The 27,828-nt window shown below is 38.8% G+C and overlaps 2 protein-coding genes across 3 annotated transcripts in view; both read right to left on the bottom strand.

Annotated features, from left to right (window-relative positions):
- Window positions 1–3,710: 3,710 nt before the first annotated feature.
- Window positions 3,711–27,828, bottom strand: part of LOC145992609 (uncharacterized) — a 63,436-nt gene continuing 39,318 nt past the window's right edge. Inside the window, exons 4-8 of one of the 2 annotated variants that reach the window (XM_083128965.1) lie at window positions 11,420–11,610; window positions 9,547–9,743; window positions 6,843–7,002; window positions 5,353–5,452; window positions 3,711–3,789 (exon numbers count right to left, since the gene is read on the bottom strand). In XM_083128965.1, coding sequence (XP_082985091.1) covers window positions 3,738–3,789; window positions 5,353–5,452; window positions 6,843–7,002; window positions 9,547–9,743; window positions 11,420–11,610 — 700 coding nt within the window. In that variant the 3' untranslated portion in view covers window positions 3,711–3,737. Of the gene's footprint in view, window positions 3,790–5,352; window positions 5,453–6,842; window positions 7,003–9,546; window positions 9,744–11,419; window positions 11,611–21,356; window positions 21,882–27,828 lie in introns of those variants that run through there. The other variant, XM_083128966.1, reaches the window with a different exon arrangement.
- Window positions 12,073–12,795, bottom strand: LOC145992831 (uncharacterized; the record flags this gene model as incomplete). Its single annotated transcript, XM_083129225.1, has 2 exons — window positions 12,073–12,238; window positions 12,737–12,795. Coding segments are annotated over 2 exons (225 nt in total), but the record flags the coding sequence as incomplete, so codon positions are not given.

Genomic DNA, 27,828 nt, shown 5'->3' with positions numbered 1-27,828 from the left:
TGGTCAATCTATGATTTTTTCGAATCACATCACTCACTTTTTGAATGTTTGTTTCCGTTTTCGACGTGCATGGTCGTCCTGAACGTGGGTTGTCTTGGATCATTTCCTGTCCTACTTTAAACCGTTTAAACCACTCAAACACTTGTGTGCATGATAAACACTCATCCCCGTACACAGATTTTAACATGTCGTACGCTTCTCTTGCGGATTTCCCCAGTTTGTAAAGGAACTTCGTATTGACATGCTGTTCCATTTTAATACTCGGCATTTTTCCGACGGAGCACAGACGCACGTTCCGCTTTGTCCAAGTGCCACAGCGAAACTGAGAGGCCTGCACCCAGGGCAATTAGTCATTCTGTAGGCAGGGTATGGTAGTATAGAATTATGCATTGCTCAACTTTCCTTGTTTGCCAATAGCAACATCAATCCGGTATTTTTCTAGCCAAACCTCGTATATATATGCATTTTCATCAATAAGATATTTTTTAACATTAATCAATTGAGAAAATGGTTTCTAGCAATGACTTTCTCAGAGCAGAACAAAGAAAAGGCTTTTATAGAGAAATGCCTTTATTATATTGTGACCCCCATGCACCCGAAATACTTAGTGATGCAAGATACAAATTAATTTGTTACCCATCATGCTATGGCTAGTAATCCTGACCATGCAGTATGATTTCAAATTACAATTTACCGTGCACACTAATATAGTAATTTATCAATATCACAGTGTTCATGTAGTGCACAAAATACATGTATATTTATATATGTATATACATATATGTTCTTTTCTCAAGATATACATGTTAATTATGCATTGAAATTGTAAACTTGTTTTCATAACTAGAAATATTTATCCGCGAAACTTTTTTTCTTCTTCTTTGTTCTATTAATTTCAGTGGCCACTGCCACCATCCTTGTTGGAACTTGTACTGTTGCTTGGCATTCTTCTGTTGTTAGTAGTTCTCCGGTTGCCCCTAGGTGCACTGTTGTTAACTGTACGTCTGCGTCCGTGTCGTCTGCTATTTCCTGGTGCTAACTGTAGTAGTAGGGGAATCTATGTGTGGAGTGCCTGTCTGCTATCAATGTTAGCTCATGTTGGAAGTGCATTATGGCATGTGCCTACGAGTGTGTGGGCGGTGTGCTTGACTTGTACCATTTGAATTTTATGGCTATTGTATTTGATGTGTTTAGCAAGACCAGTAGTGGGTTGGGCTTTCTTTTGGATCTGTTAGGTGCAGTGGCGGCGATTGGGTTCCAAAACCAGGGGGGCAAGGTGCGCAAACTGGGGGGGGGGGACAAAGACAGTATATTTCCCTTTGTAGATTAGGTTTAGCATAGTGCGGGGGCAAAAGTGGTGAAAAGTGGTTAGGTGTTGTTGGATTCTTTCATTGACAGATCTGATGAACCTGCTGATGTAATGTGCCTGTCACTCGCACTCTGCGTCATATACACCTGGGATATCAACGGGGGTTTATCTGCTATTTTGACATTGGGTTTGTACACTACTTTGATGTCATAGGGGAGAAGGGCTTCGGATATGTGGTGGAATGGTAGGGGAACAGTACAAGTTGCGACGAGGATGGTGGCAGTGGCCACTGAAATTAATAGAACAAAGAAGAAAATAACAGTTTCGCGTAAAAAGTGAATACTAGTATTTATCTACTACCACGTCTCTCTTCTCCCAATTATGAATAAAAATATTTTATAATTACTATATGAGTAATGCTCAATGTGAAATTTACTTCAAACACTCCACAACATATTTCAATGTCACAGTTTTAAAAGTGCAAGGTGTTTGTGATGCTCCCCCCCCCCTTTCTCTCACAAAACTGGCAAATTAACAGCTGATATACGAGGCGCATCCAGAAAGTAAGTTTCCCTATTTTTTTTCCCGTGAAAGTAAACATAATGAGCCGCCCGACCCTGTGGCCGAGTGGTTAGCACATCGCGCTGCGACGCCAAGGGTCCCGGGTTCGAATCCCGGTCGGGCTTGGTTGTTTGTGAATGTCCATTCATCAATTTCATCATTTCATCACTCATCCCCATCTTCGCAAATTAGCCAAGAGGCACAAAACGCGAAGTAAAATAAACTAAATCAAATCAAATCAAAATCAAACATAATGAGCCATGTAAATTGCGCATGCGCAGCAGAGCTAAGATGTATTAATCATATGCCAGGCAGACAGATCCCGCCTGGCGCCAGTAGCGAGGCAGCAGTGGTCTGAAATGGAAGCTTGTATTCCTTCTCCCGCCGCATGCGAGGTTCGGTTGGTGATAAAGTTCCTGAATGCACAAAGCATTGCGCCAATTGACATTCATCGTCAGCTCTGTGAGTTCTATGGGCCGAACATTATGAGTAAGCAGATGGTGCGTCGCTGGTGTCGGCAGTTTTCGGAAGGTCGTCAAAGTGTCCATGTTGAAGAGCGCAGTGGGCGTCCGTCCCTCATCACTGATGATCTGGTTGAGCTGGTGCGGCAGCGCATCGTAGAGAACCGTCGCTTCATGATTACGGAGTTGAGTAGCCTTTTTCCGCAGATATCGCGATCCGTGTTGCATGAGATTGTCACGCAGCGCCTGCTGTTCAAAAAATTGTGTGCCAGGTGGGTGCCGAAAAACCTGACACCCGAACACAAAATGAAACGTTCAGGAGCAGCACTGACATTCCTGCAATGGTACCATGATGACGGCGAAGATCGTCACGGGCGATGAGACGTAGATTTCGCACTTCACCCCGGAAACCAAGCAGCAGTCAATGCATTGGCGGCATAGTGGATCTCCGGTCAAGAAGAAATTCAAACAGACGCTGTCGGTACAGAAAGTGATGTGCACCGTGTTTTGGGACAGCAAGGGCATTTTGCTCATTGACTTCCTCCCCAGAGGTGAAACGGTGAACGCTGACCATTACTGTGAAACACTAAGGAAATTGCGACATGCCATTCAAAACAAGAGGCGTGGCATGCTTACTGCAGGTGTTGTGCTCCTCCTTGACAATGCTCGTCCACATACGGCTCGGCGCACAGCAGCTGTTTTGACGGAATTTGGCTGGGAGTTGTTTGATCATCCACCTTACAGTCCTGATCTGGCTCCCAGCGATTTTCATGTTTTCTTGCACCTCAAGAAATTCCTGTCCTCCGGTGAGCGTTTTGGCAACGACGAAGAGCTGAAGACGTCTGTCACATGCTGGTTCCATTCACAGGCGGCAGAGTTCTACGACAGTGGGATCCAAAAGTTGATACCACGATACGACAAGTGTCTCAATTCTGGTGGTTGCTATGTTGAAAAATAGCTGAACCTTTGCTGTACCTGTTGCCAATAAATGGTTTCCTGAAACTGTGTTGGTTTTTTTTAAAAAAAATAGGGAAACTTACTTTCTGGATGCGCCTCGTACTAACTCTAAAAACATCTTTCAGGCTACATCTTTGGCAGCCCATGCTATTGCACTTATGTAACTAACTAAAAATTTCAACATCATCGCCTCATTCAAGAAGCAACGAAAATCATTTAAACATAATACACTTAAAATAATCACATAGAGCTAAACTAATCTAAATATAGTTCAATAATTTCCCATTACTCGTAGTCAAACTCATTGCTTAATTTATGGGACAAATAGTTTTCAATTAAAAAAATAATTACATTTCATCTAAAATATTTATTCTCTCTCTCAAGCATGCAAGCACACACACACACACACATGCATCTATATAGAGCAGGCAAATAATATTATCAGTTCCTCACACTTGTGCCACATTATTTTCCACAATGGTTCTAGTTGTTTGCCATGACCTGAAAGAAAAAAAGTGAAGTTATTACAAAGAAAGGACGGAAATTGCCTTCCTATATTGGGATACAAATTTGCTTAAAATTTGGCGACAAAGACTCAAGATTGACCCAGACCTATCTGGACAAGATATTGATACGTGGAGGAATCAAAAAGTAATGCCTCCTCGCATATTTTTTGTAACGTGTAGCACGTTGTTGATGTGTTATTACTATGTGATATATTAGAGCTTCACTAACACTTGTGTACTTTATGTTTCAGATTGACTGAAGGAAGCCATGAATTTGAGGCATAAACAAAGAGCTGTGATTGAGTTCTTGTCAAAAGAAAGTTGCCCCCCTGTAGAAATTATAGATCAGCGCATCACAATCGAGGAGTTGTCAGCCATACTTAATGTGTCTTATGGGTCTTCTCATGCCTTAGTCTGTGACCTAGGATACTACAAAGTGTGTGCTAAGTGGGTTCCCAAAGAACTGACCGCAGACATGCACACTAGGCATGAGGAAGTGTTGCAAGAGTTCCTGGCCGCGCTTGAAGCACATCAGAACGACTTTTTCAAAGATCAGGTCACTGGAGATGAAACATGGGCGTATATGTACGACCCAGAGAGTCAAGAGCAATCGATACAACGGCGCCATAGTTGTTCTCCACGTCCCAAAAATTCAAGTCTGCAAGATCAACGCAGAAAGTGATGACATGGTGCAGACAACAAACTCCAGAATTTTGCCAACATGGATTAGACACTTGGGTTCAACCTTGGCATAGATGCATTGAAGTGAACGGTTATTATGTGGAACAGTAGGCATATGTAGAAGAGGCTTCAGGCTTCACTATGATATACGTATAGTTTATCTTGATTGATGCATTATTAAATATTTGGGATGGCAAGAGGCATTATTTTTTGATACCCCGTAGTATGTTGGAACTCATTCAACACACAATCACGAGGAATAAATAAATATGTATCTCAAGAGAACTGATAATGGCAATGAAGAATTTAGTGAACACACAATGTAAATGAAAATCCAATTTTGCCTTTGTGGTTTAAATGCTCAACCACCAGCTAATATATATATATATATATATATATATATATATATATATATATATATATATATATATATATATATATATATATATATATATATATGCATGGCTTATACAAATTACACAAGTGAAAAATACTGTTTACCTATTTACAAAGAAAAGCACACATCAGCATTATAATCTTCTACATCTTGCCAAGAAGCAAATAATTAAAGCATATAAAAAAGAAAAAGAAAAATACAAATACAGTAAGTTATGAAATCACTCATTCTGCACCAAATATTTATATTGCTTGGTGCTCCAATTTAGTTTCTAGAATTAGTCAATTGCAAAAGTCTTCATTATCTTCAACTGATAGTCAACAATCTATTTACTTAAAGACAACCACAGATTGGAAAAGAAAGCCACTCTGGAAAGCAAATCTCAATGTAAATGACAACTAATTTTTCACTTAACTCAAACATTACAGGTTTGCTGGGAAGCGAGTATATAAATAAAATTGGTATAAATTTCACACTTACCCATTTGCCGATAACCGTGCCTTTGCATGCCTCAGCCAATTTTTAACCACTGTTTCAATGTCCTTCTCTGAACATTCACAGTGTGTTCCTCTCACGGCTACTAAAAAAGTTACAATTATTACTTAGGAGACCTAATTACTTCTATTCTCATTCTTTACACAATTTTCCATCACTCTACAGCAATTGTAACAATAAGGATGAATGAAGTTAATATAATAACTGATGAAGTTAATGATGGGACAAATATAATGACTAGGGCTCGAAAGTTGATGACCCAAAAAATGTCAAAAAACTACCTTAAAATTCTTAAAAAAATGATCTAAAAATAATTTTTCTCTGAAAATTAAAGCTTGATTCTTTAATCAATTACAAGAAAGTAATTGAATAATTTGATAAAAACTGTTGTTTGATGTTTAAACTACTGAAGCAAAGTGATGAAATCATTTAAGTGCTAACGTGGTATTATTTATTTTTACTTCAAGGCTACATAAAATACACCCTAAGGTTTTTCTCTACATAAGACATTCACCTCCTTTCAGAGGATACGTTTCACAATACAGTAGTCGGAAAGCATCACAAAATGCCATTGTGTTTCGCGTACATTCGATTATTTTTTTTTTGTGACTAATTTTACTTTTAAAACCACAGATTAAAGATATAATAGAAGCCAGCAAGGGAACTTCAAAGTAGGCTTCACACAAAGCATTTTAAGTTTGCTGAAGGAAAAATAAATTTACCAGCATTAATTATTTAATGCATTGACAAACATTTTAGTTGAACATGATAATGTGCTTTTCCATTGACCGTATTTTCAATTAATGATGAACTTGCTAAAAGAACCAAGTCAGGAAATTTAAATATGTAAGTTATTGCAAATGCATTTAAAATTCATGAAACAATAAGGGAGAAGATAAATGAAAAAAAAAATGGCAAAAACACTGAAAACTCGCATAAAAGGCAAAAATGGCCAAAAATGCATAATGTTTTCTGGTTCTAACTGAAGGGAAATGGACTAGCATTGTTTTTGAGGCTCAGAAAATAATATGGTTTTTCATCAACTTCCGAGCCCTAACAATGACACATCCATGTCTTACCCAGGATTCAAAAGTAAGACCGCTCCACCATAGTGGATGGACCCATCAAAGATACACTTAATAACAGCACCTAAGCCATTCATGATTATGTGATGGTCATAAATATAATATACCTGTGATCCAAATAAATATTTCAATGTTTAACAAATAGCTATTATGCATTTCTGTTTTTCACTTTTTACTTGTCAAATATCTGTGAAACTATGCATTGAATAGAAAAATGGTTTCTACAAAAGTTGTTTTGTTAAAAAAAAGTTTCCATTTAAAAAAATGACCTTGAAAATGTCCCTCTATTAGAACATAACAACATTTGCTTTCCCCCTTAAAGGTAAAATAACTATTACTTTAAACATTTCTTTCAAAAACCCTTCATTTGTAAGATATTTTAATACTTACTTTTAATTACTTCTGCAATTCTTAAGGTGCAGAAGATTCGCTTCTTCTTTGCCCCTAGCCAGCTGTATTTATCTGCCAGCTTGTCAGTGAAGATTTTCTTTAAAATTCGTTTTGTCATCTCAGGAACATCTCTCGCTCCAATGTGGCATAAGTCATTAACCTGTAATAAAAATGAAGATATATGTTTGTGTGTGTGTGTGTGTGTCTGAAATTACTTCTGGTAATATAAAAAATAGTGCTTACTAGTGAATATAAAATATTTAAAGAAGCTCGAAGCTCATGCACATAATTCCCCAACTATAATTAAGCTGCTGAACTCTAAGGTGCAACTGCCCATTGAGGGCCAAGGTCTGTCAAGAGGTTATTTATCTACGACTCATGATCAATTAATCCAATTCAGTCACCACTGTTATCTGTATTTCTAGATTGAAATGCAGTGTTATTTATTTCATGTAGATCTTCAATTTTCACATGGTGTTAGGTGATCACCATAATTTTAGAGATCCACCGGTGATCGAACTTTTAAGTGCTAACCATTTGGCTACACGGAAGAAATTTTGAAGAATTTTTGAATTTGAATTTGAATTTAAAATTTTGGGAGCGTCAGCGCTGAGGCTATTTTGCTCCCTTCACATTATACGGGGGCCAGCCCCTTACCATTACATATAACAACTCTAACGTTGCATTAAAAATCTTAAAATGTTCTGACTTCTGTTAAAAGCTGAGGCTGTAAACGGGCACTCAGCACACACAAAGACAAAAAACAGGACTACACACACAAAATTATACTGGCCATAGTGCCAGTCGCCAGAGCCTCGTTAGTCTTTAGTCCAGGGTGCACTATGTGGAAGTGAGGTTGACTTTTGGGTGCCTATGTGGAAGGTACCCCTTACACCCCGAAATTTTGAAGAATATTTGAATAAAATAATATGATGTATGTTAAATATAGCTGTTATGTGGATTCACATTCTGTACACTATATTAACGACACTATATTGACCAACAAGGATCTTCAAGATCAACAGTATCAATTTCACGTTCTTGTTCTGTTACTGAGGCTGGTAAAAAATCTTCATCAGTAAAAATATTGATATCCAATGGATGAATTCCAGTCACTCGAAATCCTTGAGTGGCTTTTTCTACTGTGCCAGCTAACTTCGATTCCTTTGAAAAGGAATACGTGATTCCATTTCTTTCTGCATATCCATAGGCAAGGAAGCGTAGAGACTTCAATGTAAGTCCATAGAAACGGGCATCCATGTCTTTAAGATGTTTCACTATCCACAAGACAAAACTTGGCAATAATTTAGTCGGTCGGTCTATAGCCTTGAATTGTTAGCCTTGTTTTAGACCTTGCTAATACAGTATAATACCAACAATAATCTTACCAGGTTGTTAAAACTATCAGCAGTTAAACAAAACAAGTAGACCTAAATAAATGAAGCCATGTAGAAAGAAAATAGCACAGTTTCTGTTTTAGATACACATTGTTACCATACAAACTCTATTTACAGAGAAAAATATGTTTTTACAACCATAATTATTTATATAGATATTAACAATTTAAGGTAGAGTAAATTTTTATAAGGAATTCAGTATACAATTTGAAAAATTATACGAATGGGGTAAAAGTCCCCAGCGGACGTTTGCCCCACTCTCTCAGCGGATTTGTACCCCATATCGCCATGTTGAAAAACGCTGCCAATTCCCGCCAAATAACAGCATAGCTTGATGGACTACCTCCATTAAAAGATTAATAAAGCTTTATACATAAACACACAAACATAGTAATACATGAACCAATAACCACACCTCTGTCTGAGAAGTGGTTTGTTCATTCCAAATTACATCAAACTATACAAAAACGTAACTTACCTCATAGCTGTAAAAGTTTTTCTTCTAGGAACACCACACTTCGTACGTCCTATCTCCTTGACTATACCTCGTGATCTGAACAACAGTGGTGTCAGTTCAATTCGAAGGCTTCGCAAAAAAGCCCTGCGGATCTTTGCCCTCCGCGGACCTTTACCCCCGACCACCCTATCATGTCTCAATATTTGTAACTCTTCATGAGCGTAATTAAAAAATAATGCTACAGACATTAGTTTCTTCTGAAACTAAGATTTCATCTAAGTGTACTGTGTTTTCCACAAATCACTCATTTGAAATTTTAGTTTCCATAGAAAATTATTGTCCGTAAGAATAATTTTAGGTGCATTTCTAAAAAAAAAAAAAAAAATAGCTACACCACTTGTGGCCTTAACACTCAAGGACACTTTTGTCATGGAGTTAGGTTTAATATACATGCACTTTATTACAATAAGGACAATATAAGCATGGATTCTACATTAGCCTTTAGTAAAGCACAGCAAGTTGAATTATATGTATAAAGCACTAATAGTTGGAACCAGGAAAGCACTTCCTAACATATTTCAAATATTTTTAACAATGAATGTGGCAAGGACCATCACTAACCTATTACAGCAAAAAAGGTAATGTCTGAAATTTGAACAAACCAATAAATCAACAATATGATACCTTTAGAAGTTATGTGAAAATGTGACTAGCTAAACCAATGATATAACAATCTATTCACCAAACTGCCTAGGTGGACAACATTCTATACTGTAACTTTCTACCCATGAGAATTTATTGTGTGGCATATTTAAACTATAACAGCTAGATATAAAAGGTAATTGCTTACCAAGTTGCTTCTTGTAGCTGAATCGATCAACTTATCTTCAAATTCTTCTAACTGTTCAACAGTGTCCAATGGGAAGGGCAGTTGTGCAATTCTATTTCTGACTTCAGTTGACTTCAATATCACATCCAGCATATCTTGTTGCTGTTTTTGGCAGACCGTAATAATTGAAAGTGACCGCAGGACATGTTTCTTGAACTCTATAAAATATTACACATTCCAAAAGAAACAAGTTCAACAAAATGCAAAAACCTAATGACTAGCACGAAAATAAGCTGGTTTAATTGGAAAATGAAAAAGAGTGTATCCTCTTGCCACAGGCTGAAATTGAACTTATCGCTATGTTTGCATAATAGCCATGAAAATGAATCATGATAACTTTCAACTTCTACACATCACGAGTTACGAGCAATCTACAGCTAATGCAATTCTAACAGTTAAAACACAATGACAACCTCCGAACATTCTTAAGAATAGAAAATTATTGAATATAATAAAATTAAGTCTTTGCCTTTTTGATTATACTATTTGAGTACTTGTCCTTAATAATACCAAGGCGCCGACTTGTCAAAATTATTTGGGGGGCTCTGATCACTGAAATAAATTAATGAATGACTCACTCTCTCCCTTTTTTTAAGTTTTGGCCTCAGTGTTCGGAATCTCATAAAAGCCCATGAATTCCTCAAAAATATCAACATTTTTATTCACAGTTCAAATGCAGAATATTAATTGTCCATACATGGATATGTCACAAGTTTCGTTAACCATAATAGCAAAATATTCCCGACTTTTAATATTGCTACCACGGAGCACAAAACAGATCTCCCTAATATATCAATGATCTCGTTCTGAATGTCATGTGAGAGCCATTTGTAGCCCGAGCATCCCATCCCCTACCCTAGTTCATGCACATCATCTTTTGAAACTCTTTTTAGTAAGAATTTTAACAATACTCATAATTACATACTTAGTATATAGTAATAAGTCATGTGTTTTGCTGTCTCTGGTCATAGCCCCCCCCCCCCCCCCCAAGTTGATGGTTTAGCAGTCTCAGCCAACCAAAGTTGATGGTCTAAGCCCAGCGACAGGTTAAGTTTGCAGCAACTTTTCACATATATACATCCAAACGTACATGCAGAATATAGTTCCACTGCAATATTGCCGATTTTCTCACTGTCTGTGATATGACAGCTTGGCGGTTAAGGCAAGACTGGCACAGGAGATGCTGAGCGCTGTTCTAGCGTGGATTAATACATAACATCTGCTGCAAAGTTAACCTGTCGCGGGGCTTAGAACATTTCAAATGTGTATTTCAAGTTAAGTTCATGTGGCACAATTCAGAGTAAACTTTACAAGAGAAGCAAAATAATACATTAGATCCTTTTAATCACAATTATTTGGGGGTGCTCTGCCCCCCATCGTTAACATTGGGGGAGGGGGGGCTCGAGGCCCCCCCCCCCAAGCCCCATGGAGTCGGCGCCTATGCAGAGTTGTTCAACACAAAATTGTCCAACACTGGCACCTAATAATTTCAATATTCCTAAAAGCAATGTGTATTTCATAAGGTCAATAGTGATATACTGATTAAAATGGCAATTATTAGTAATTGTTTAAAGTTGGTTATTTGGATAATAACCATTCATTAATTTAACATGAATTTTTCACTTCAAATGTCTTCTGCAAAGCAATAAGTCAGAGACATTTGTTGCACAATTTTCAATCACTGCAAGTGTTAATAAAATAGTAACACTTGTATTGCACATATGGTATTTTCCTAATATTAAAAGCAAAAATGCCTCTGTTTTTATTATAAACCCTAAAAGATTGCATATGAAAATTAAAGGAGATTTATTAGATACTGGAAACAAAAACTCACCTTGATCACTTGCTTGTGACACACACATTTGTGATCTATCTGCAGAGTCTTTGCATATCTTGGGACGTGATGGTACTTTCTCTATAGGCATTTGACTTTCTTTAGTTGTACTGCATTCATCATCATCCTCCGAACTGGAGATTTCATAATGGATTCTTCTACGTTTCTTCCTCTCCCTAGTTCCTTCAAACCTGTATTTAATAATTTATTAAGTTGATTTAATGAAATGAACTAACATATGTTTCCGATCTATATCTGTAAAAGTACCTGCACTCTTAAATCTGGCCAAGTTAATATACAACTTACAGAAGGTACTTCTCATATAAGGCACAGTCATTGTACTACACAATATACGTACATGCATTATGAAAGAAAGTACATGTAACTAATTCCAAATAATACAAACTGCTGTAGGATTCTCATTCTGCAACTTCAATTTCTATATCTTTGTATGTCTTAAATTCAATGAATTAAGGTCACCAAACTCATGTTTAAAGCTAATCCCAAGAGTAATAGCAGGCAAAATAATCTAACACAGTTATTTTTAGTGATTTTTATTTTATCTGCGACATTTCATTCTGGTTTCCCAGAACTTTTTCAAGCTACACCAAAATTTACATAATATTTACATACAACAAAACAACCTCACATGGCTAGTCACTGTACACTTCTAAGGAATGAATTGCTACAGATGAACTTGCATCATCAGCCAAATGAATTAGACCATGCACATTGTAAGAGACATATTCTCTGCCATATAATTGAGCAAACATTTTAACGAATTGAACAAGCAAGGAACAAGCATATGAATTATGAATGCTACAATATGCATTGTTGGATAAATTTGAAATAGCAGCATGCAGCACCATAAAGTTAGCATATACTTGCCCTGACAATATGGACTTAAATACCAATGGGCCAGTATACAGCAACAGTTGGCAGAATTCAGTTGCTTTCCATCTGTCTATTTCTGTTAGTTGCCTAGGTCTGCGAGCAAATTCTTTTGGAACATATGGTCTCAGTTATAAATGTTTAGTAGTTATACATTTTACTCTTCTCCCATCAAGACGAGACTGAAGCTTGTCCCACAGCCAAAGGTACACTAACTTGTGCATTACACCCAGACAATCAAGATGCATATAATCTAAATGTATATTATCAATGAAATAAAAATTTGGGATTCTCTCTAGGATGGTACATCCGAGATTATGTTCTTCATGATTTCTGAAACTGATGTCTATTCTCTTTAGGTTTTTCACTTCAGGGAAGCAAATTCTACTATTCAAATATTGTCCCTCTTGAACACATTTTGGACACCCAAAATAGCCACTGTATCCTTTTATGTTTGTAGTAAATGCTCTTGCAGGTGCATCACATACAAGAGCAGATAAAGTTACATTCACATGAGTGTTACAAATTTCAATTCATTGCTTGTGACAAAAATTAATTTCATTAACAAATTCTTCCAGAAATTCATCTGCTGAGCTTGTTTTCTCATTTCCATGATAGATTCCAATTGGAAAAGGACCACTAATGCCCACTACAGAGCACAAAATATACCACAACTGGCTACCTGAACTCTTTGAAATAGGCAAACCATCAATACCACACAGCAAATTCACTTGGTCAATTTGTTTGCAATGCAAAATTTGTTTTAGCATATTATGTATACCAATACGATGGTATCTTCCTGGGGAACTACTTGTGTTGCAATTTTTGACAAGGTTTTCAAAAGTGTACGTGGGTCACTTGGCAAATATTCATGACATGAATGACATCGAAATTGTAGCTTTCCTGGCGATGTGATTTGAACAAGTATTCTTTGGTTACCAGCCAGGTTAAATTGGAGTTAGCTTACAACATTTCGAGCGCATACATTGCTCTCATCTTCAGGGAATGTAAAAAAATGGAGACCAGGTTATATATATGACTATGATGTGGTGGAGCTTGGGTGCTGTCTTCCTATTGGCTCGCTCTGGATCCTGGTGTTCTCATTGGCTGGTGTCTTGTTTTCACGTAGGAGTGGGTTCCAGGCGTTACTGAGCTGGAGTCCCACATCCCTGTTGAGATTGGTGCTTTCCTGTGAAATGGCTATGGCTTCCTTTACCCATCGGTCCCAGTAACCGGATATCCCTTGGAGTTTGTAATGCATGGGGGGGGGGAGCCTGAAATCAATGTGTACCTTGGGGCAACCCTGGAGGGTGAGGGAGGCCGGAGCATGGGGCCCTACCCCCACATCCCTTAAATGTGGATTTATGGCATTGTGCTGTATGCAGGGGGAATCTTATCTTTGACCTTAACCTAATATGGAATATTTATGTACAGCAGAGTCTATATATAGATTGTTTCCCTTAGCTTAATTTTGCGGTAAGTCTCTTTATAGTTAGATCTTTGCATTATTTACGATTCCATGAATTTTCGGTTGATTGTTTTTTTTTTTTGGTTGCACTTCCCTTCAAAGTCGCCCAAGGGAAGGGGTTAATAAACAGAGAATTTTGGGTGGCAAGCATCTCCTTGCACCTGACAAGTTACACCTATCACTTATGCTATTAGTAATAGTATTACTCCACTGAGTTTACCCCTACAGAAAAATGGTAGTGTCCTCTAGCAGAATGGTACATACCAGTGTTTTATCTTATTTTATTGTACGTAGCCAAACATAATACTAAATTGGGGTTTGTTTTTCAAAGTAAATGTACATAATGCAGAATAATGTAAGAAAATAGCATAGTGTTTTTACCTCTAGTAGCTCATTCTTTTACATCGTTTACATAGATCAATTTCATTCTGTTCTTGTAGCTTATCACTCATGCACATATGTGCTGTTTTTTGTAACTGGAAAATTTCTTCATAAATTGGATAGTTATAGTGACTTACAAAAGAAAGGCTTTTGTGGAAATCACACCATGCTAATCCAAGACACTAAAATTAACTATTGCATATATTTGTAAGTCCATGCATAATGGTTCTTATATCCTTTTTTTTTATTATTATTATTATTAGCCCGACCCTGTGGCCGAGTGGTTAGCACATCGCGCTGCGACGCCAAGGGTCCCGGGTTCGAATCCCGGTCGGGCTTGGTTGTTTGTGAATGTCCATTCATCAATTTCATCATTTCATCACTCATCCCCATCTTCGCAAATTAGCCAAGAGGCACAAAACGCGAAGTAAAATAAACTAAATCAAATCAAAAAATCAAAATCTTTTTTTATTACTTCCTATTATATTAATGATGTATGTTTTCTATTGCGAGACACTCTATTACAGGGTGGCTACTCTAGGACCATAATAAAATTCAAGTATAATTCCCGGTTTTCAAGGCGAACTTTCCAAAAATTCAAGCAGATATTTTCTCTATTTCAACCTTACGTATTACCGCCTCTCAACATCCACACATGAATATATTCATAATATAAAGGGTCTATGTGATTCCAACATCCAAAAATTATAATTCAATTAAACGATATACGTAATATACTTAAAATATTTAATTTAAGGTGCTGAGTTTCTATTTACAATCAGAGGCGCAACCACGAATTTTTGTCTGAGAGGGCAAGGAGAAAATTCCAGGATAAACATATTAATACTACTACTACTACTACTACTACTACTATTATTATAACATTATTATTATTATTATTATTATTATTATTATTATTATTATTATTGATTTGTTTTACTTTGTTTCTTGTGCCACGTTTGGCTAATTTGCAAAGATGGGGTGAGTGATATGATAAAATTGATGACTGGACAGTCACAAACATCCATGCCCAAGCTGGGATTCGAACCCGCCGGGACCAACATTGTTGTTATTATTATTATTAGTAGTAGTAGTAGTATCAAAGACGTTATTATCCTCGTAAATTATACAAAAAAGGGGGTAGAAGTTGGTGCTAAAGCATGTGTGTTCGAAGAAACGATTTCAATTATTTTTTCAACACATGGCATAGTAGTTCGGATCCCACTTTAAACTGTAGGTTCAGCCCTGATTATCCTTTCTGTGCATAAAGTGGACTTATAACTACAAATAATCAATCAATTTTACAACATTTTTCATTGAGATAGTTCGGCGCCCAGGGCCGACTCCCGCCGCCCCCTAGCTATGGTTATAAACTTGATAAGACTAAGAAAATTTTACGAAAATAATTTTTATTTGCATAAAATGTGAATAGGATTTGGATTTAAAAAGTTGTAATTTTTCACGTCTACGGAGAACAGTTCAAGTAGAATTCACGCATAATTCCCAGAATTCAAGGAATTCCCGGTGAGTAGCCACCCTGTATTATAGAACAAAAGGGATGAATGCTGTTCTATTTGGTGCAGATAACATAGATAAAGCAAACTAAGATGTCGCAACATCTAGCAGGTGTGTCTTGAGTGCAATTGGGAAGCCAATTTTTTCCCTAAAAATGAACACACATAAAGGTGAGAAATTTCAGGGGTTATTTGCTGGTGGTGTAGATTTTAGAAATGTTTTTTTTAAAAAAATTAGTGGAAATGTTCATTGGTGACGAATCTCAGTAGTGTTACACTTCCTTAACCATTTTGAACTAACGTGACATATTCACCACTGATAACATCAGCCACAGGGCAACTGTTACTCCAACTTTTTAAGGGAACTGTGAGCAGTGTTGCCAATCACATTCATAAAATTCTTTTTCTGACAAAATGTACTGGGTAAGTATTTTTTTTTTTACTTTCCTTCATAGAATACACATTGTGTGTGTGTGAACGTACACACACACACACAGGCTGGTAATGACATTAGGAAGGATTAACAGAGAATGATAACATGAAAAAATTCAGACTATCTTTGAATAATACACTGCAAATAAAAAACAGTTATGACTTTCCTGCAGTGTGTGTTGCTGAATGTTTTTTAAGACTCCTTTTCTGTGTAAATGACTTATTACATGTTAAACATTTGTATGGTTTTTCTCCAGTATGAATTCTTGAATGCCTCTGAAGATCTCCCTTTTTTATAAAAGCTTTGTTGCATTCTAAACACAAATATGGTCTTTCTCCAGTGTGAATTCTTGAATGATATGTGAGGCTTTCTTTCTGCGCAAATGCTTTGTCGCATGTCAAACATGCATATGGTTTATCCCCAGTATGAATCCTTGAATGTCTTCGAAGTTCACTACCATTTTTGAATGCTTTTTTACATGTTAAACACACACATGGCCTTTCTCCAGTATGGATTTTTAAATGACTACTTAGATGGTACTTCTGTGTAAATGATTTGTTGCATATGAAGCACACATGTGAGTTCTTGCATCCACGGTTCACATCACCTTCAGACCCTAGGGTTTGTGGCGAGTACCTAAAAAAAGATTTAAAATGTTTACAAAATTTTCAATTCTGATTTATTTTTCAACTTTAACATGATTGCACTTACAACTTATCTATTTGAGTCATACTTTTAACACGACCAGGTTAATTACAATGATTTATAATGGATTTCTAAATGTTAACTCAAAGATAAATAATAATAAAAAATTACTGGTGAACAACCTTAAAGTCTCAGAATTCAGTCTGCATCATCCATGCATAAAATATATCACAAAATGTTAGTGAACAGTTTTATCAGGCATGTTACAAAATGCTCTGATATGTTTACATTTTAAATAAAGCATTCCTGACCCCCACCCAATAGCATGTGGTAACAATGTTGCCTTGTTATCAAATGACCTTGATTTTGATTACATGCATGTGTTTAGAATCATTCTTCAAACTGCAGTCTTAATCAACACATTTCACCACTAAGTGGGCTTAAACAAACTTTGTGAATTTTGTATTGTAGTGGAAATGTTAAGAAACTGGAGATGCATTGGCTGCTGCCCATTTCTGTATGGTTTTACTCTACTTTTCGAAAGTATACTTTAGTCAATTTATTAAAACCTGATGTTAAGAAATAAATGAAACTATTTTCTGATTTTGGTGTCTGATGAACCACATTTTTTCCTTTTTTAAACTTTGTGCTCTTATCTTAAAGTAAAGAACCACAAATTAGAAGTCTATATAACTTGAGGAAGGAAATTCTGAATTTGTACTCTCTGGAAAATGCAATGCTGCAGGACACAACATAAAACAGAGTAACTTTGAATATACTTACATAAAGAAAGGGAAAAACATAATTTGTTGAATAAAAAAATCAGGGAATGTAGGGAATAGTAAACCTTAATTTTATCTGAAACAAAATTAATTGCATTATGTTGAAAAATGTAAGGTCCAAGGACCAAAAACTGTTTCTCTACTGTATAATTTCCCATTGTCGAGAAGAAGTTTCTCAAAATTTCACAGGCCTCTCCAATGATGTCATTGCCTTGTAATTAAGATGATACATACTTGCTACCCAGCGGAAGCAAATAATTCTTTGGATCACACTTTACACTGTAGGTCAAGTCCCGATTAGCTTATCTGTGCACCTCAAACAAACAAATTTCACATATAAAACGTTCAGAGGGTACCCACAATTTTCAAATATATTACAAGAATTTGTTGCAAAAATATTGAGCATTCATCCTCTAGCATTTTCTGTCTACCTAATCAAGGTGTTAAAAAAATGCTCACATCAAAATTTGGTTCATTCACTACTTGTTGCTTGACCATCTCAAATAGATTGAACAACAGAATTTATAAAATTGGCACAATATTATTTCAGGGGAAACACTGAGTAGCTGACATTGTGGTGAAACACCTGTATTCGTACACATCGGATCAAGTTAGAACCCAGCATTATAATAATAAAACACAAAGTACCATATTTGCTGGTGTCTGCGGTGCACCGGCATATAAGATCATACCATTTTTGAGGAAAAAGCCTTTATCACTGAATTTATAATTTATTTACAGTATTTCAAATATAAAGTAAAATGTAGGTCTACTTTCAACAAATAAGTTACCTAATCTAACTAGGAAAGAATACATTTAAATCATCTTCGCCACACACCACAAGGAAGCAAGAAAAAAATAGTTAATTCAGAACAGAGAAAGTTTCCAGAAATGAAGGTAATCAAAAACTGACTATCAGCGTATAGAACACACCCTGTTTTTCAGTCCTATTTTTAAAGGAAAAAAGTGTGTCTTATAAGCAGGCAAATATGGTAATTTACAAATGACTGGGGCTGAGCCGATACCACCAATTTCCAATACTGATACCCTGACCGATTCCAATGCCAGTACTGATACTTGCATAATTCCAGTTTAAAATAATAAAGGCTAGTTACCAAATTATACTATCACATCACACTCCTTTAATGACATTAAATAACACTGGCATTGTTTTCATGTAGCGTTATAACATTTTAATATGTCTTACAACATTTGGTAATTTTCCATTTTCACGTGAACTTGTTTCTAAATCGAGAGGACGAAAATATTTCTTTTTTTTAAATGTTGCAGTTACACCAAAATGTTGGTGGATTGTCTCTCTTCTTCAATTTAATGTAAACACTATTCACTCTTGTTGATTAGGATAACCTGGAGAGGTACAAAGGAATAGGCTTAGCTCCACTAATGACTAATGTTATAAAATATTCAAATTTTTCTTCATATTAGATAAATTGATGTGGGGTTTGCAACACTGAACTGCCTTTATATCCAACTGGAGGAAATCGCAGTCAAGTTCAAACTCAAAGAGGAAAATTAGTCACTTTATTAGGGGTCAATCCACTCAAATGGTCCAGTCTGGTTGCTCGACCATTTTTTAAAAAAAATCATTTTGTTGTTGTACCCCTTATTCAATGATAGTTCAAAACAGGCACTATTTTTCTAAAACTCGACTTCCTTTGAAAATGGGTCCATTTTTGTTCACGACTTGTGGCATTTTTCGCCTTTTCAGACAGTTCCGATAGTGAACTCAGCTAAGAAAAATTATATAAATCTGTGAAAAACATTGCTTTCAGTACATTCCCAGCTACATTTTATGCTTTGTACTCCTTTTCAGCATCTCGAATGCAAGTGAAAGAAATTTAGGGCAAAAAGTGAAATTCAATTATGAAGAAAAATCAAAGTTTGGAATTCTTTTTAGTAGGGGAAGTATTGTAATATCAAAGCTATATATTTTTTTAGAGGAAACATGTACATCCAAAGTTTTAGCAGAAACTATTTTAGCTCTGTTACTGATTTCCTCTTTGAGTTATAACTCTTTGAAAATGCTCATCTTTCATTTTTTTCTCTCTCTCTCGAGAGTTGAGCCCCAATATCTCTGGTGGGGAGCCTAACAAAAATTTGATATTTACAGCATAAGGAGTACTCTATGAGAGGTACCTGTAAAAAAATTTCAAGATTGATATTCCATGGATAACTTAATTCATACTTCACTCTCAACACTGCATGTTTAAAAGAAAGCTCTAACTCACAACGTCTCATTCTTTAAAAAAGAAAACTAAGAATTAGAGAGTTTACACAGTGCTCTACAACACCAGCAGACAAAACTCTTTCAAAGCATGTAGATGATTAATGTGCAAGTAATCACCTGCACAGGTTTCTACCACATTTTTACTGCAGATTTTTGGGTAACATTTTAATTGCATAGTATTTTGCGAGCCATTGTTAATTAACTAATGAAGACTATCTGGTGATTGCATCCAGGCAAAATACTAATCCAGCCAGTCTTAAAAAAATAGTAAAGAAAAGAAAAAAGAGAGGCATTCTTCACGATTTTAATTTGAACACCCAGAATCATAAAATTCTACATTTTCCTAATACTTTTCTGTTTTATTGTTTATTCTAATGTTGGTGTATAATTTCTGACATCATACTACATGCGATAAGGGAAGTTTCCAATCATCCTCTCTTTCCTCTGGTGGGAAGACCTATCCTAAAGCTGAGTATGCTCAGCTGGAGCTCATATGTTATATTGCCACATTAGCCATTTCTGGACTTAAAGAAATGAGGTTTATTTTTTAATTAGGGGCCATTTTGCACTCACGTCGGCAACACTGCGTGCTTGGTGTTTTGTGCATGTGCGTTAGTTACCGACATGCATTGCACGTAAACAAATGTCATTTGCACGTTGTGAAATGCTTGGTGTGGTTGTGGCGGACAATGGAAGTGGTGCAGGCTATTGAAAATCCCGCCGATTGTGAGATACGATCAGTGATCAGGTTTTTGACCGCAAAAAATGTGAAAGCGGCAGATATTTATCGCCAGTCCCTCTACACCCCTGAAAGAAAAGAACAATCCAAAGAATGGCACCACACAATAAAACAACAATCCAAGGAATGGCACCACACATCATCCACCACAATAGTGAAGGTCAAGCAAGCGACCTCAACCAAGAAACTCATGCTTACAGTCTTCTGAAACAGGTTCAGGGTGCTTGGGATTGAGTTTCTGCCAAATGGACAAACAGTTAATGCAGCCATATATTGCAACACTCTCAAGAAACTTCGCTGAACAATACAGAACAAACGACGAGGAATGCTGTCTTCCGGTATCATCATGCTGCACGACAACGCACAGCCACACAGTCGCTCATTAACTCATTTGGCTGGGAGCGGATGGACCACCCTCCATACAGTCTGGATCTCGCCCCTAGCGATTATCACCTATTCCTCCACTTGAAGACTTTCCTCGCTGGGAAGTGATTCAACAGCGCCGATGAAACCAAACAGACTGTGACGGATTGGCTTTCTGACCTGGCGGCAGATTTCTTTGATGAGGGTCTACAAAAGCTCATCTACCGCTAGTACAAGTGTCTCAACAACTATGGGAATTACGTTGAGAAGTAGCTGAATATACATATGAACAGCCACAGAGGTAATTAAATTTCTTTCTTTGCATGTTTTAGTTTTATTTCAAAACGGCCCCTAATTAAAAAATAAACCTCGTATATCGGGGCTGCAGGTAACTTCTCCAGAAAGAAATACACATTTGAATTTTAAAGCTATATATGAATCACAAATAAAATTTACAAGGAATGATGAGAAAACATTTTTATTAATTTGTGCTGTCACTGATTACAGTCACCATCCTATAATGTTCATTAAGCAACTCTCTTGTTGGAAATGATTTGTGACATGCTAAACATACAAATTGTTCAGTGTGAATTCTTGAATGTCTTTTAAGCATTTCTTTTTCACTAAATACTTTACTACATGTTGAACATATAAATGGACCTTCTCCTGAATGAATTTTTAAATGATTTTTAAAAGATTTATTTGTCATATATCTTATCTTGCATGTGGAACAATAAAATGATTTTTTGCCTATATAAATTGACTTATTATTCACAAGGTCAGATTTAGAAGGCATTACATTAGCTGTATTATCCTCCATACTAAAACTAACTGTTGGTGACACAACTGTACTCGAGGCATTTCTTGACTGTGGCAAATTTGTTTCTACCGAGTTCGGAACTGAAACTTCACAAGCTTCCGCAAGATGCGAATGTTTGTTATTACTCATGTCTTCATCTTTACTGCCATCTTCAACTGTTGCACTTTCCTCCAAGCACCTGCAAGAAAATTTTAGATACAAATACAAATTTTCAGTTTGAAACTGTTTACACAAATTCTCAAATACTGACTTAAATGGTATATGTGCTTCTATCAAGTACACAAATGTTGATACCATTACACTTAGCAGGAGAAGATTTTTCTACTAACCTTTAGGGGATATCCACCATTCATCAGAGACGAAATCAACATCAAATCTACATCAGACTCTTCCAACTAGAGAAGTCAGGATTGGCAGAACACAGCATTAACGAGGGTCATAGGATTTTATTTGAAGACACCAAGATAATAGCCAAATGTGTCAGTTTCTGGGACAGATGAATAAAGGAAATCATAGTCATTTCATGGGAAAGCAACAATCTCAACAGGGACGTGAAACTCCAGCTTAGTCACGAATGGAACTGCCTTCTCTGCAAAAGCATGATATCTGCCAATAAATAAAACAACAGGATCCAGAACGAATCAATCACAGGATGGAACCTAAGCTCCGCCCCCTCCACACTCGCATACAGGGTGATTCTAAAGGTATAGTACAAACGAAAACCACAGATACCTCCCATGAAATAGACGAAAGTTCCCCTTCCACTTTGCCGAGAGATGCCTCCGGGAGGAGCTAGACAACGCCAAAAACGTGTGAAAATGAACTTCACACCTCTGTACAGCCAGTACCAGTGAAGATAGAAAGGCGGAACAAACAAAGTCAAAAGGAACACCAAAGTCGCCCATCCGAAAAACACTAGGCGGCAGCTGCGCAACGCATGCGCATGGGGTTCCACAAAGGAAATAGGAGTGTCCCGCAAGACAAGTGAAGGGAAAGGGTAGCGATCGACAACGGTAGGGAGAAAAGAAGCAATGAAGCATGAAGTAACAATTGCACAGCGGGAAACAAACACATGCAGCGCGTGGGGAGTCCCCAAACACAGTGGGGAGACACCACAGCAAGAACAAAGCACAGTTCAACAAAAGAGAAAGAGGACCGGACGGGGAATGGTACCTGTCAAGGAGACAACAAATGCGGGACGAGGGATTCCCCGTAGCAGCACCGAGGGGATGTCACACAGAGGTCGTGCGCCAGCAGGACAAACACAGCAACTACGGGCACAGGAAGTTTATTGCCACGCAAAGGTGCACTTACAGATAAAAATAGTACATAGTACGTAGTCGTACTCCGGACTGACGTTGTAACAAAAGTTGCTCAAATTGACGACCACCACATTCAATGCAGTCATTGCAGCGTCGCAGGAAATTCTGGCGAACCCTATCAAAAATCCCTGGCATGGTACACACCTCGGCCGATGCTGCAAGTATCCGCGCTACCAATGTTTCCTTGTCAGGCACCGGGGTCTCGTAGACGAGTGTTTTCACATGGCCCCACAAGAAGAAATCCATTGGTGTGAGGTCAGGCGAACGGGCGGGCCAGGGGACGGGGCCCTCTCTGCCGATCCAGCGCTGTGGGTAGGTACGGTGCAAAAGGGTTCGCACTGTGCCATCAAAATGTGCAGGCGCTCCATCCAATTGAAACCACATACGATGTCGCACGTTGAGGGGTACATCTTCTAGCAGCTCTGGAAGGACTGATGCAAGAAAGGTGCGATAGAGGCGGCCATTTAAACGTGGTGGCAACAGGTATGGACCGATAATCTGTTCATCGATGATACCTGCCCAGATATTCACTGCAAACTGGGTCTGATGGTGCACCTCGACTCCTGCATGTGGATTTTCATAATCCCACACATGGCTGTTTCGGCAATTGAAGATGCCCTCACGGGTGAATGTTGCCTCGTCCGTGAAAAGCACATGGCGCAAAAAACGGGGATCGTCGGTACAAAACTGCAACAGTCATTGACAGGATTCCACACGTCGTGGGTAATCCCCAGCCTGCAACACGTGGACTTGCTGTGGATGATAGGGATACAGCAGATCATCATGAAGGACACGCCACACTGTCGACTGTGATACTCCCACTGCACGTGCAATGCTACGGGTGCTAGTGGACGGTGTGTCATCCATGCGAGCAAGTACGTCCTCCTCGACCGCCACGGTGCGCACATGTCTTGGGTGACCGACATGATGGCCTGCACGTAACACACCCGATACACCAAGGGTACGGTGCACGTTCGAAAACAACCTGCTCTCGGGTTGTCGCCTCTCTGGATACCGTCCGCGATAAAGGCGTGCAGCTGCTCGGCCATTGCCATCTGCAAGGCCGTAGACAAAATGCATGTCCCTCAGTTCTACAAATGTGTAGCGTTCCATGGTACGGTGAGGATAGTGCCAATTATGGAATACTGTACTGCAGTGCACAGATGGCACACACACACACACTGGTCACAACGGCTTCGAAACAACGTACTCAATTGTCGTACGTCAAGCACACCACCACTGCACCGGCTCTTTCACTGACATGCTCCCTGACGCTGCACTTCCAATCAGCCCACACGTCCGCACGGCGCTGTGGTACAATCAGCTGACGTTCCTGAGCCACCCGTGCCTGTGCTCTTCACTACCTGACCACTGCCGTCAGGTGGGGCCATGTACTCTGGGGCCTTGTCATCGTGGAACACATGTAGCGTCCTTCATTCTTGCCCCATTCACCCACAACACGAACTTCGTCCGTCTTGCTCGAGCCGACGGGGAGCACTACGTACGATCGTGTGGTGTTTGTGTACACCAATGTGGGGTACAGTTGAACAGCCGTGCATACCCCCACGTAGCTTCATTACACGATTGTCCCACGCAGTTTATCTGTCCAGTCTTGCTCGGCCCGGTCTCACACCCACGTGGCAGTGTGCGGCTGCGGTGGTGTGAGGCCACGCTTGGTTTCGGAGCGGAAGGCTGCGGCCGAGGATGGACTCGAGTTGTTCGGCTGGGGTTGCACTCGGAAGCAAGCAGCCGCGTCAGGTCTGGGAACGGTGGACCTGGTGATCGGGATGGAAACATTCCGACCTCGTCCATTAGTGTCGTCCACCGTACGGAGTGGTGGGGTCCGTACGACAATACAGCAGCCTTTCGGCCGCTCCCACCCAGCGATGTGCCTCCGGCTTCATTTCTAAGAGGCTGATTGGGCCCCATCACGACGTTTGTTACAACGTCAGTACGGGGTACGTGGTCCTATCTGTACGTGCACCTTTCATTAGCAATAACCTCCTGTACCCGTAGTTGCTGTGTTTGTCCTGCTGGCACACAACCTCTGTGTGACATCCCCTCGGTGCTGCTACGGGGAATCCCTCGTCCCGCATTTGTTGTCTCCTTGGCAGGTACCATTCCCCGTCCGGTCCTCTTTCTCTTTTGTTGCACCGTGCTTTGTTCTTGCTGTGGTGTCTCCCCACTGTGTTTTGTGGACTCCCCTTGCGCTGCACCGCCAGCGCCGCCAATTATGCCCCGAACCATGTACGCGTCTGTTGCCTGTCGAGTGTCACGGACCACTTTGCTTGCATTCTCGGTGTGTTTTTACATCCTACGTCGTCCGTCGTCCTCCCGTGGTTCTGTAACCCCGCACTACTTTTCTTGACTGCACTGCTTCAGTCATGGTGTTTGTTTCCCGCTGTGCATAGCTTCTTTTCTCCCTACCGTTGTCGATCGCTACCCTTTCCCTTCACTTGTCTTGCGGGACACTCCTATTTCCTTTGTGGAACCCCATGCACATGCGTTGCGCAGCTGCCACCTAGTGTTTTTCAGATGGGCGACTTTGGTGTTCCTTTTGACTTTGTTTGTTCCGCCTTTCTATCTTCACTGGTACTGGCTGTACAGAGGTGTGAAGTTCATTTTCACACGTTTTTGGCGTTGTCTAGCTCCTCACGGAGGCATCTCTCGGCAAAGTGGAAGGGGAACTTTCGTCTCTATTTCATGGGAGGTATCTGTGGTTTTCGTTTGTACTATACCTTTAGAATCACCCTGTATATAACTTTGAACTGGTCTCCAATTCAACATACCTTGAAGATGAGAGCAATGTATGCGCTCAAATCGTTAGATGCTAAACAGGGTCAGACTGGAACTGTCAAGAGGGCGGTGGCAATTCTCTTTAGAGGCCGCCGAAAAAAAAACAACATTGATTGTAACGGCATGGTTGATTTGAGATACATGTGCTTTATATAGAGAAAGAAGGCATTTCATTTCAGAACTTTCACAACATAATTTGTTGATAATATTGTCATTATCAACTGCAACGAAAATGTCTCGTTCACACTGCATTAGGAAGAGTGCTTCAAGATTATCACTGGATAAACAATTACATAGTCTTCTTTTTATTATCTTTAATTTGGAAAAAGCTCTTTCGCAGCTTACTTCCGTGAGTGAAATTGAAATTATATTGTTATGAACTTTATACAGTTCAGTGTATTGCAAGGAATACACATTACACCAACGAATAGCATGGTATGCACACTCGATGGAGCTTTTGTACTTTTACTCGCACACATCCTCTCACCTTCTACCTGATCCATTTCTTCAAATTTCATTCCACATGTTCACTAACTCGTCATCACTGTCAGACTGGTAATCCTTTTCCACTGACTGTCTGCATATTTGAAGCCAGATAGCGACAAACGTTGAGTTCTTCTTTCAGTCTTTTCTTGTCAGTGTTAGGGACCAGTTCACAAATTTTGTTCAAAGCCTGAGGAGCTATTTTCTTGGATAGATGCATTCCAAATTAAGATATAACTTTTTGTGAAGAGAATATCAATATTCTATGCTTTGAACAATTACATCCATATCGCAGTTGAATATACAGGGTGGCGCACGAAATGTCATACCATTCAATCACCTCATAAAATTTTTAATATCATATATTGAATGTTCAAAACACGTATGCGGGTGAGTTGGTTTATGGAAAATCAGGTAGATGTCAGGAGAAGTCAGTATCGGACTCTATTTTGTTGCGAAACAGCAGTTTGCAAGATGGCGGATAACGGCCGGTTGAGTGTCGAACAGAAGGTGAAAGTTGTAATGTTTTTTGCAGAAACAAAGAGTTTGGTAGAGACACAAAGGCATTTTTGTGCACACTTTGGTACAAGATGGGCTCCCTGTAAACAGACCATTCGCAGATTGTGCCAACAATTAGAAACCACTGGCTCTGTGTTGGAGAATAATCGACGGTGCCCGTCAAGTGTCCGAACACCTGAGAACATTGAAGCAGTTCGCGTGGCTTTGGCACGAAGTCCAAGCAAATCAACAAGAAGGGCGGCTGCTGAGTTACGAATATCTCGTAGGTCAATCCAAAGGATTCTCCACTCTGATCTTCACTTGTTCCCTTACAAAATGATAGTTGTCCAGAAACTAACGGCAGTGGACAAGGAACGAAGGCATCATTTTGCTTCGTGGTTAGTGGAAGAAGATCATGTTCTGCACAACACTTGGTTTACAGATGAGGCGTACTTTCATTTAAATGGTGATGTAAATAAGCAAAATGTTCGATTCTGGGCAAGTGAACAACCTCACAAACTGCATGAACGTGAGAATTATGGAGAAAAAGTGAGTGTGTGGGCAGCAATTTCAACTCAAGGAATCATTGGACCGTTTTTCTTTGACGACACAGTAACCAAAGAACGATACAAGGAAATGTTGGAGAACTCATTTATTCCGCAGCTCTTGGCAACAGGTCTCCACTTACACACTCAGTGGTTCATGCAAGATGGAGCCCGCCCACATACTGCAAACATTGTTCTTGATTTCCTGTATGAGATGTTTAATGTGCGTGTAATGTCTAACCGGTTTCCTGAACGTCACGAAGGTGGGAGATTGTGGCCCCCGCATAGCCTGGATATTAATCCTTGTGACTTTTTTTTTGTGGGGTTTCTTGAAAGATAAAGTTTTCGCAAGGAAGCCTGCAGATGTAGTGCAACTCAAGGCCTTTATTGTGCAGTTGTGCCGTGAAATTTCGGAGGACTTGTGCCGGAGGTATACCAGTGGTATATTCTCCCATGTTTAGTGGTTTATCACTGGTAAACC

This window comes from Lepisma saccharinum, chromosome 9 (genome assembly GCF_977018435.1).
Source record: "Lepisma saccharinum chromosome 9, izLepSacc3.1, whole genome shotgun sequence".
Classification (NCBI taxonomy): Eukaryota; Metazoa; Arthropoda; class Insecta; order Zygentoma; family Lepismatidae; genus Lepisma; species Lepisma saccharinum.
Note: the sequence above shows the minus strand (reverse complement) of the source record. Positions and strands in the feature narration are given on the sequence as shown.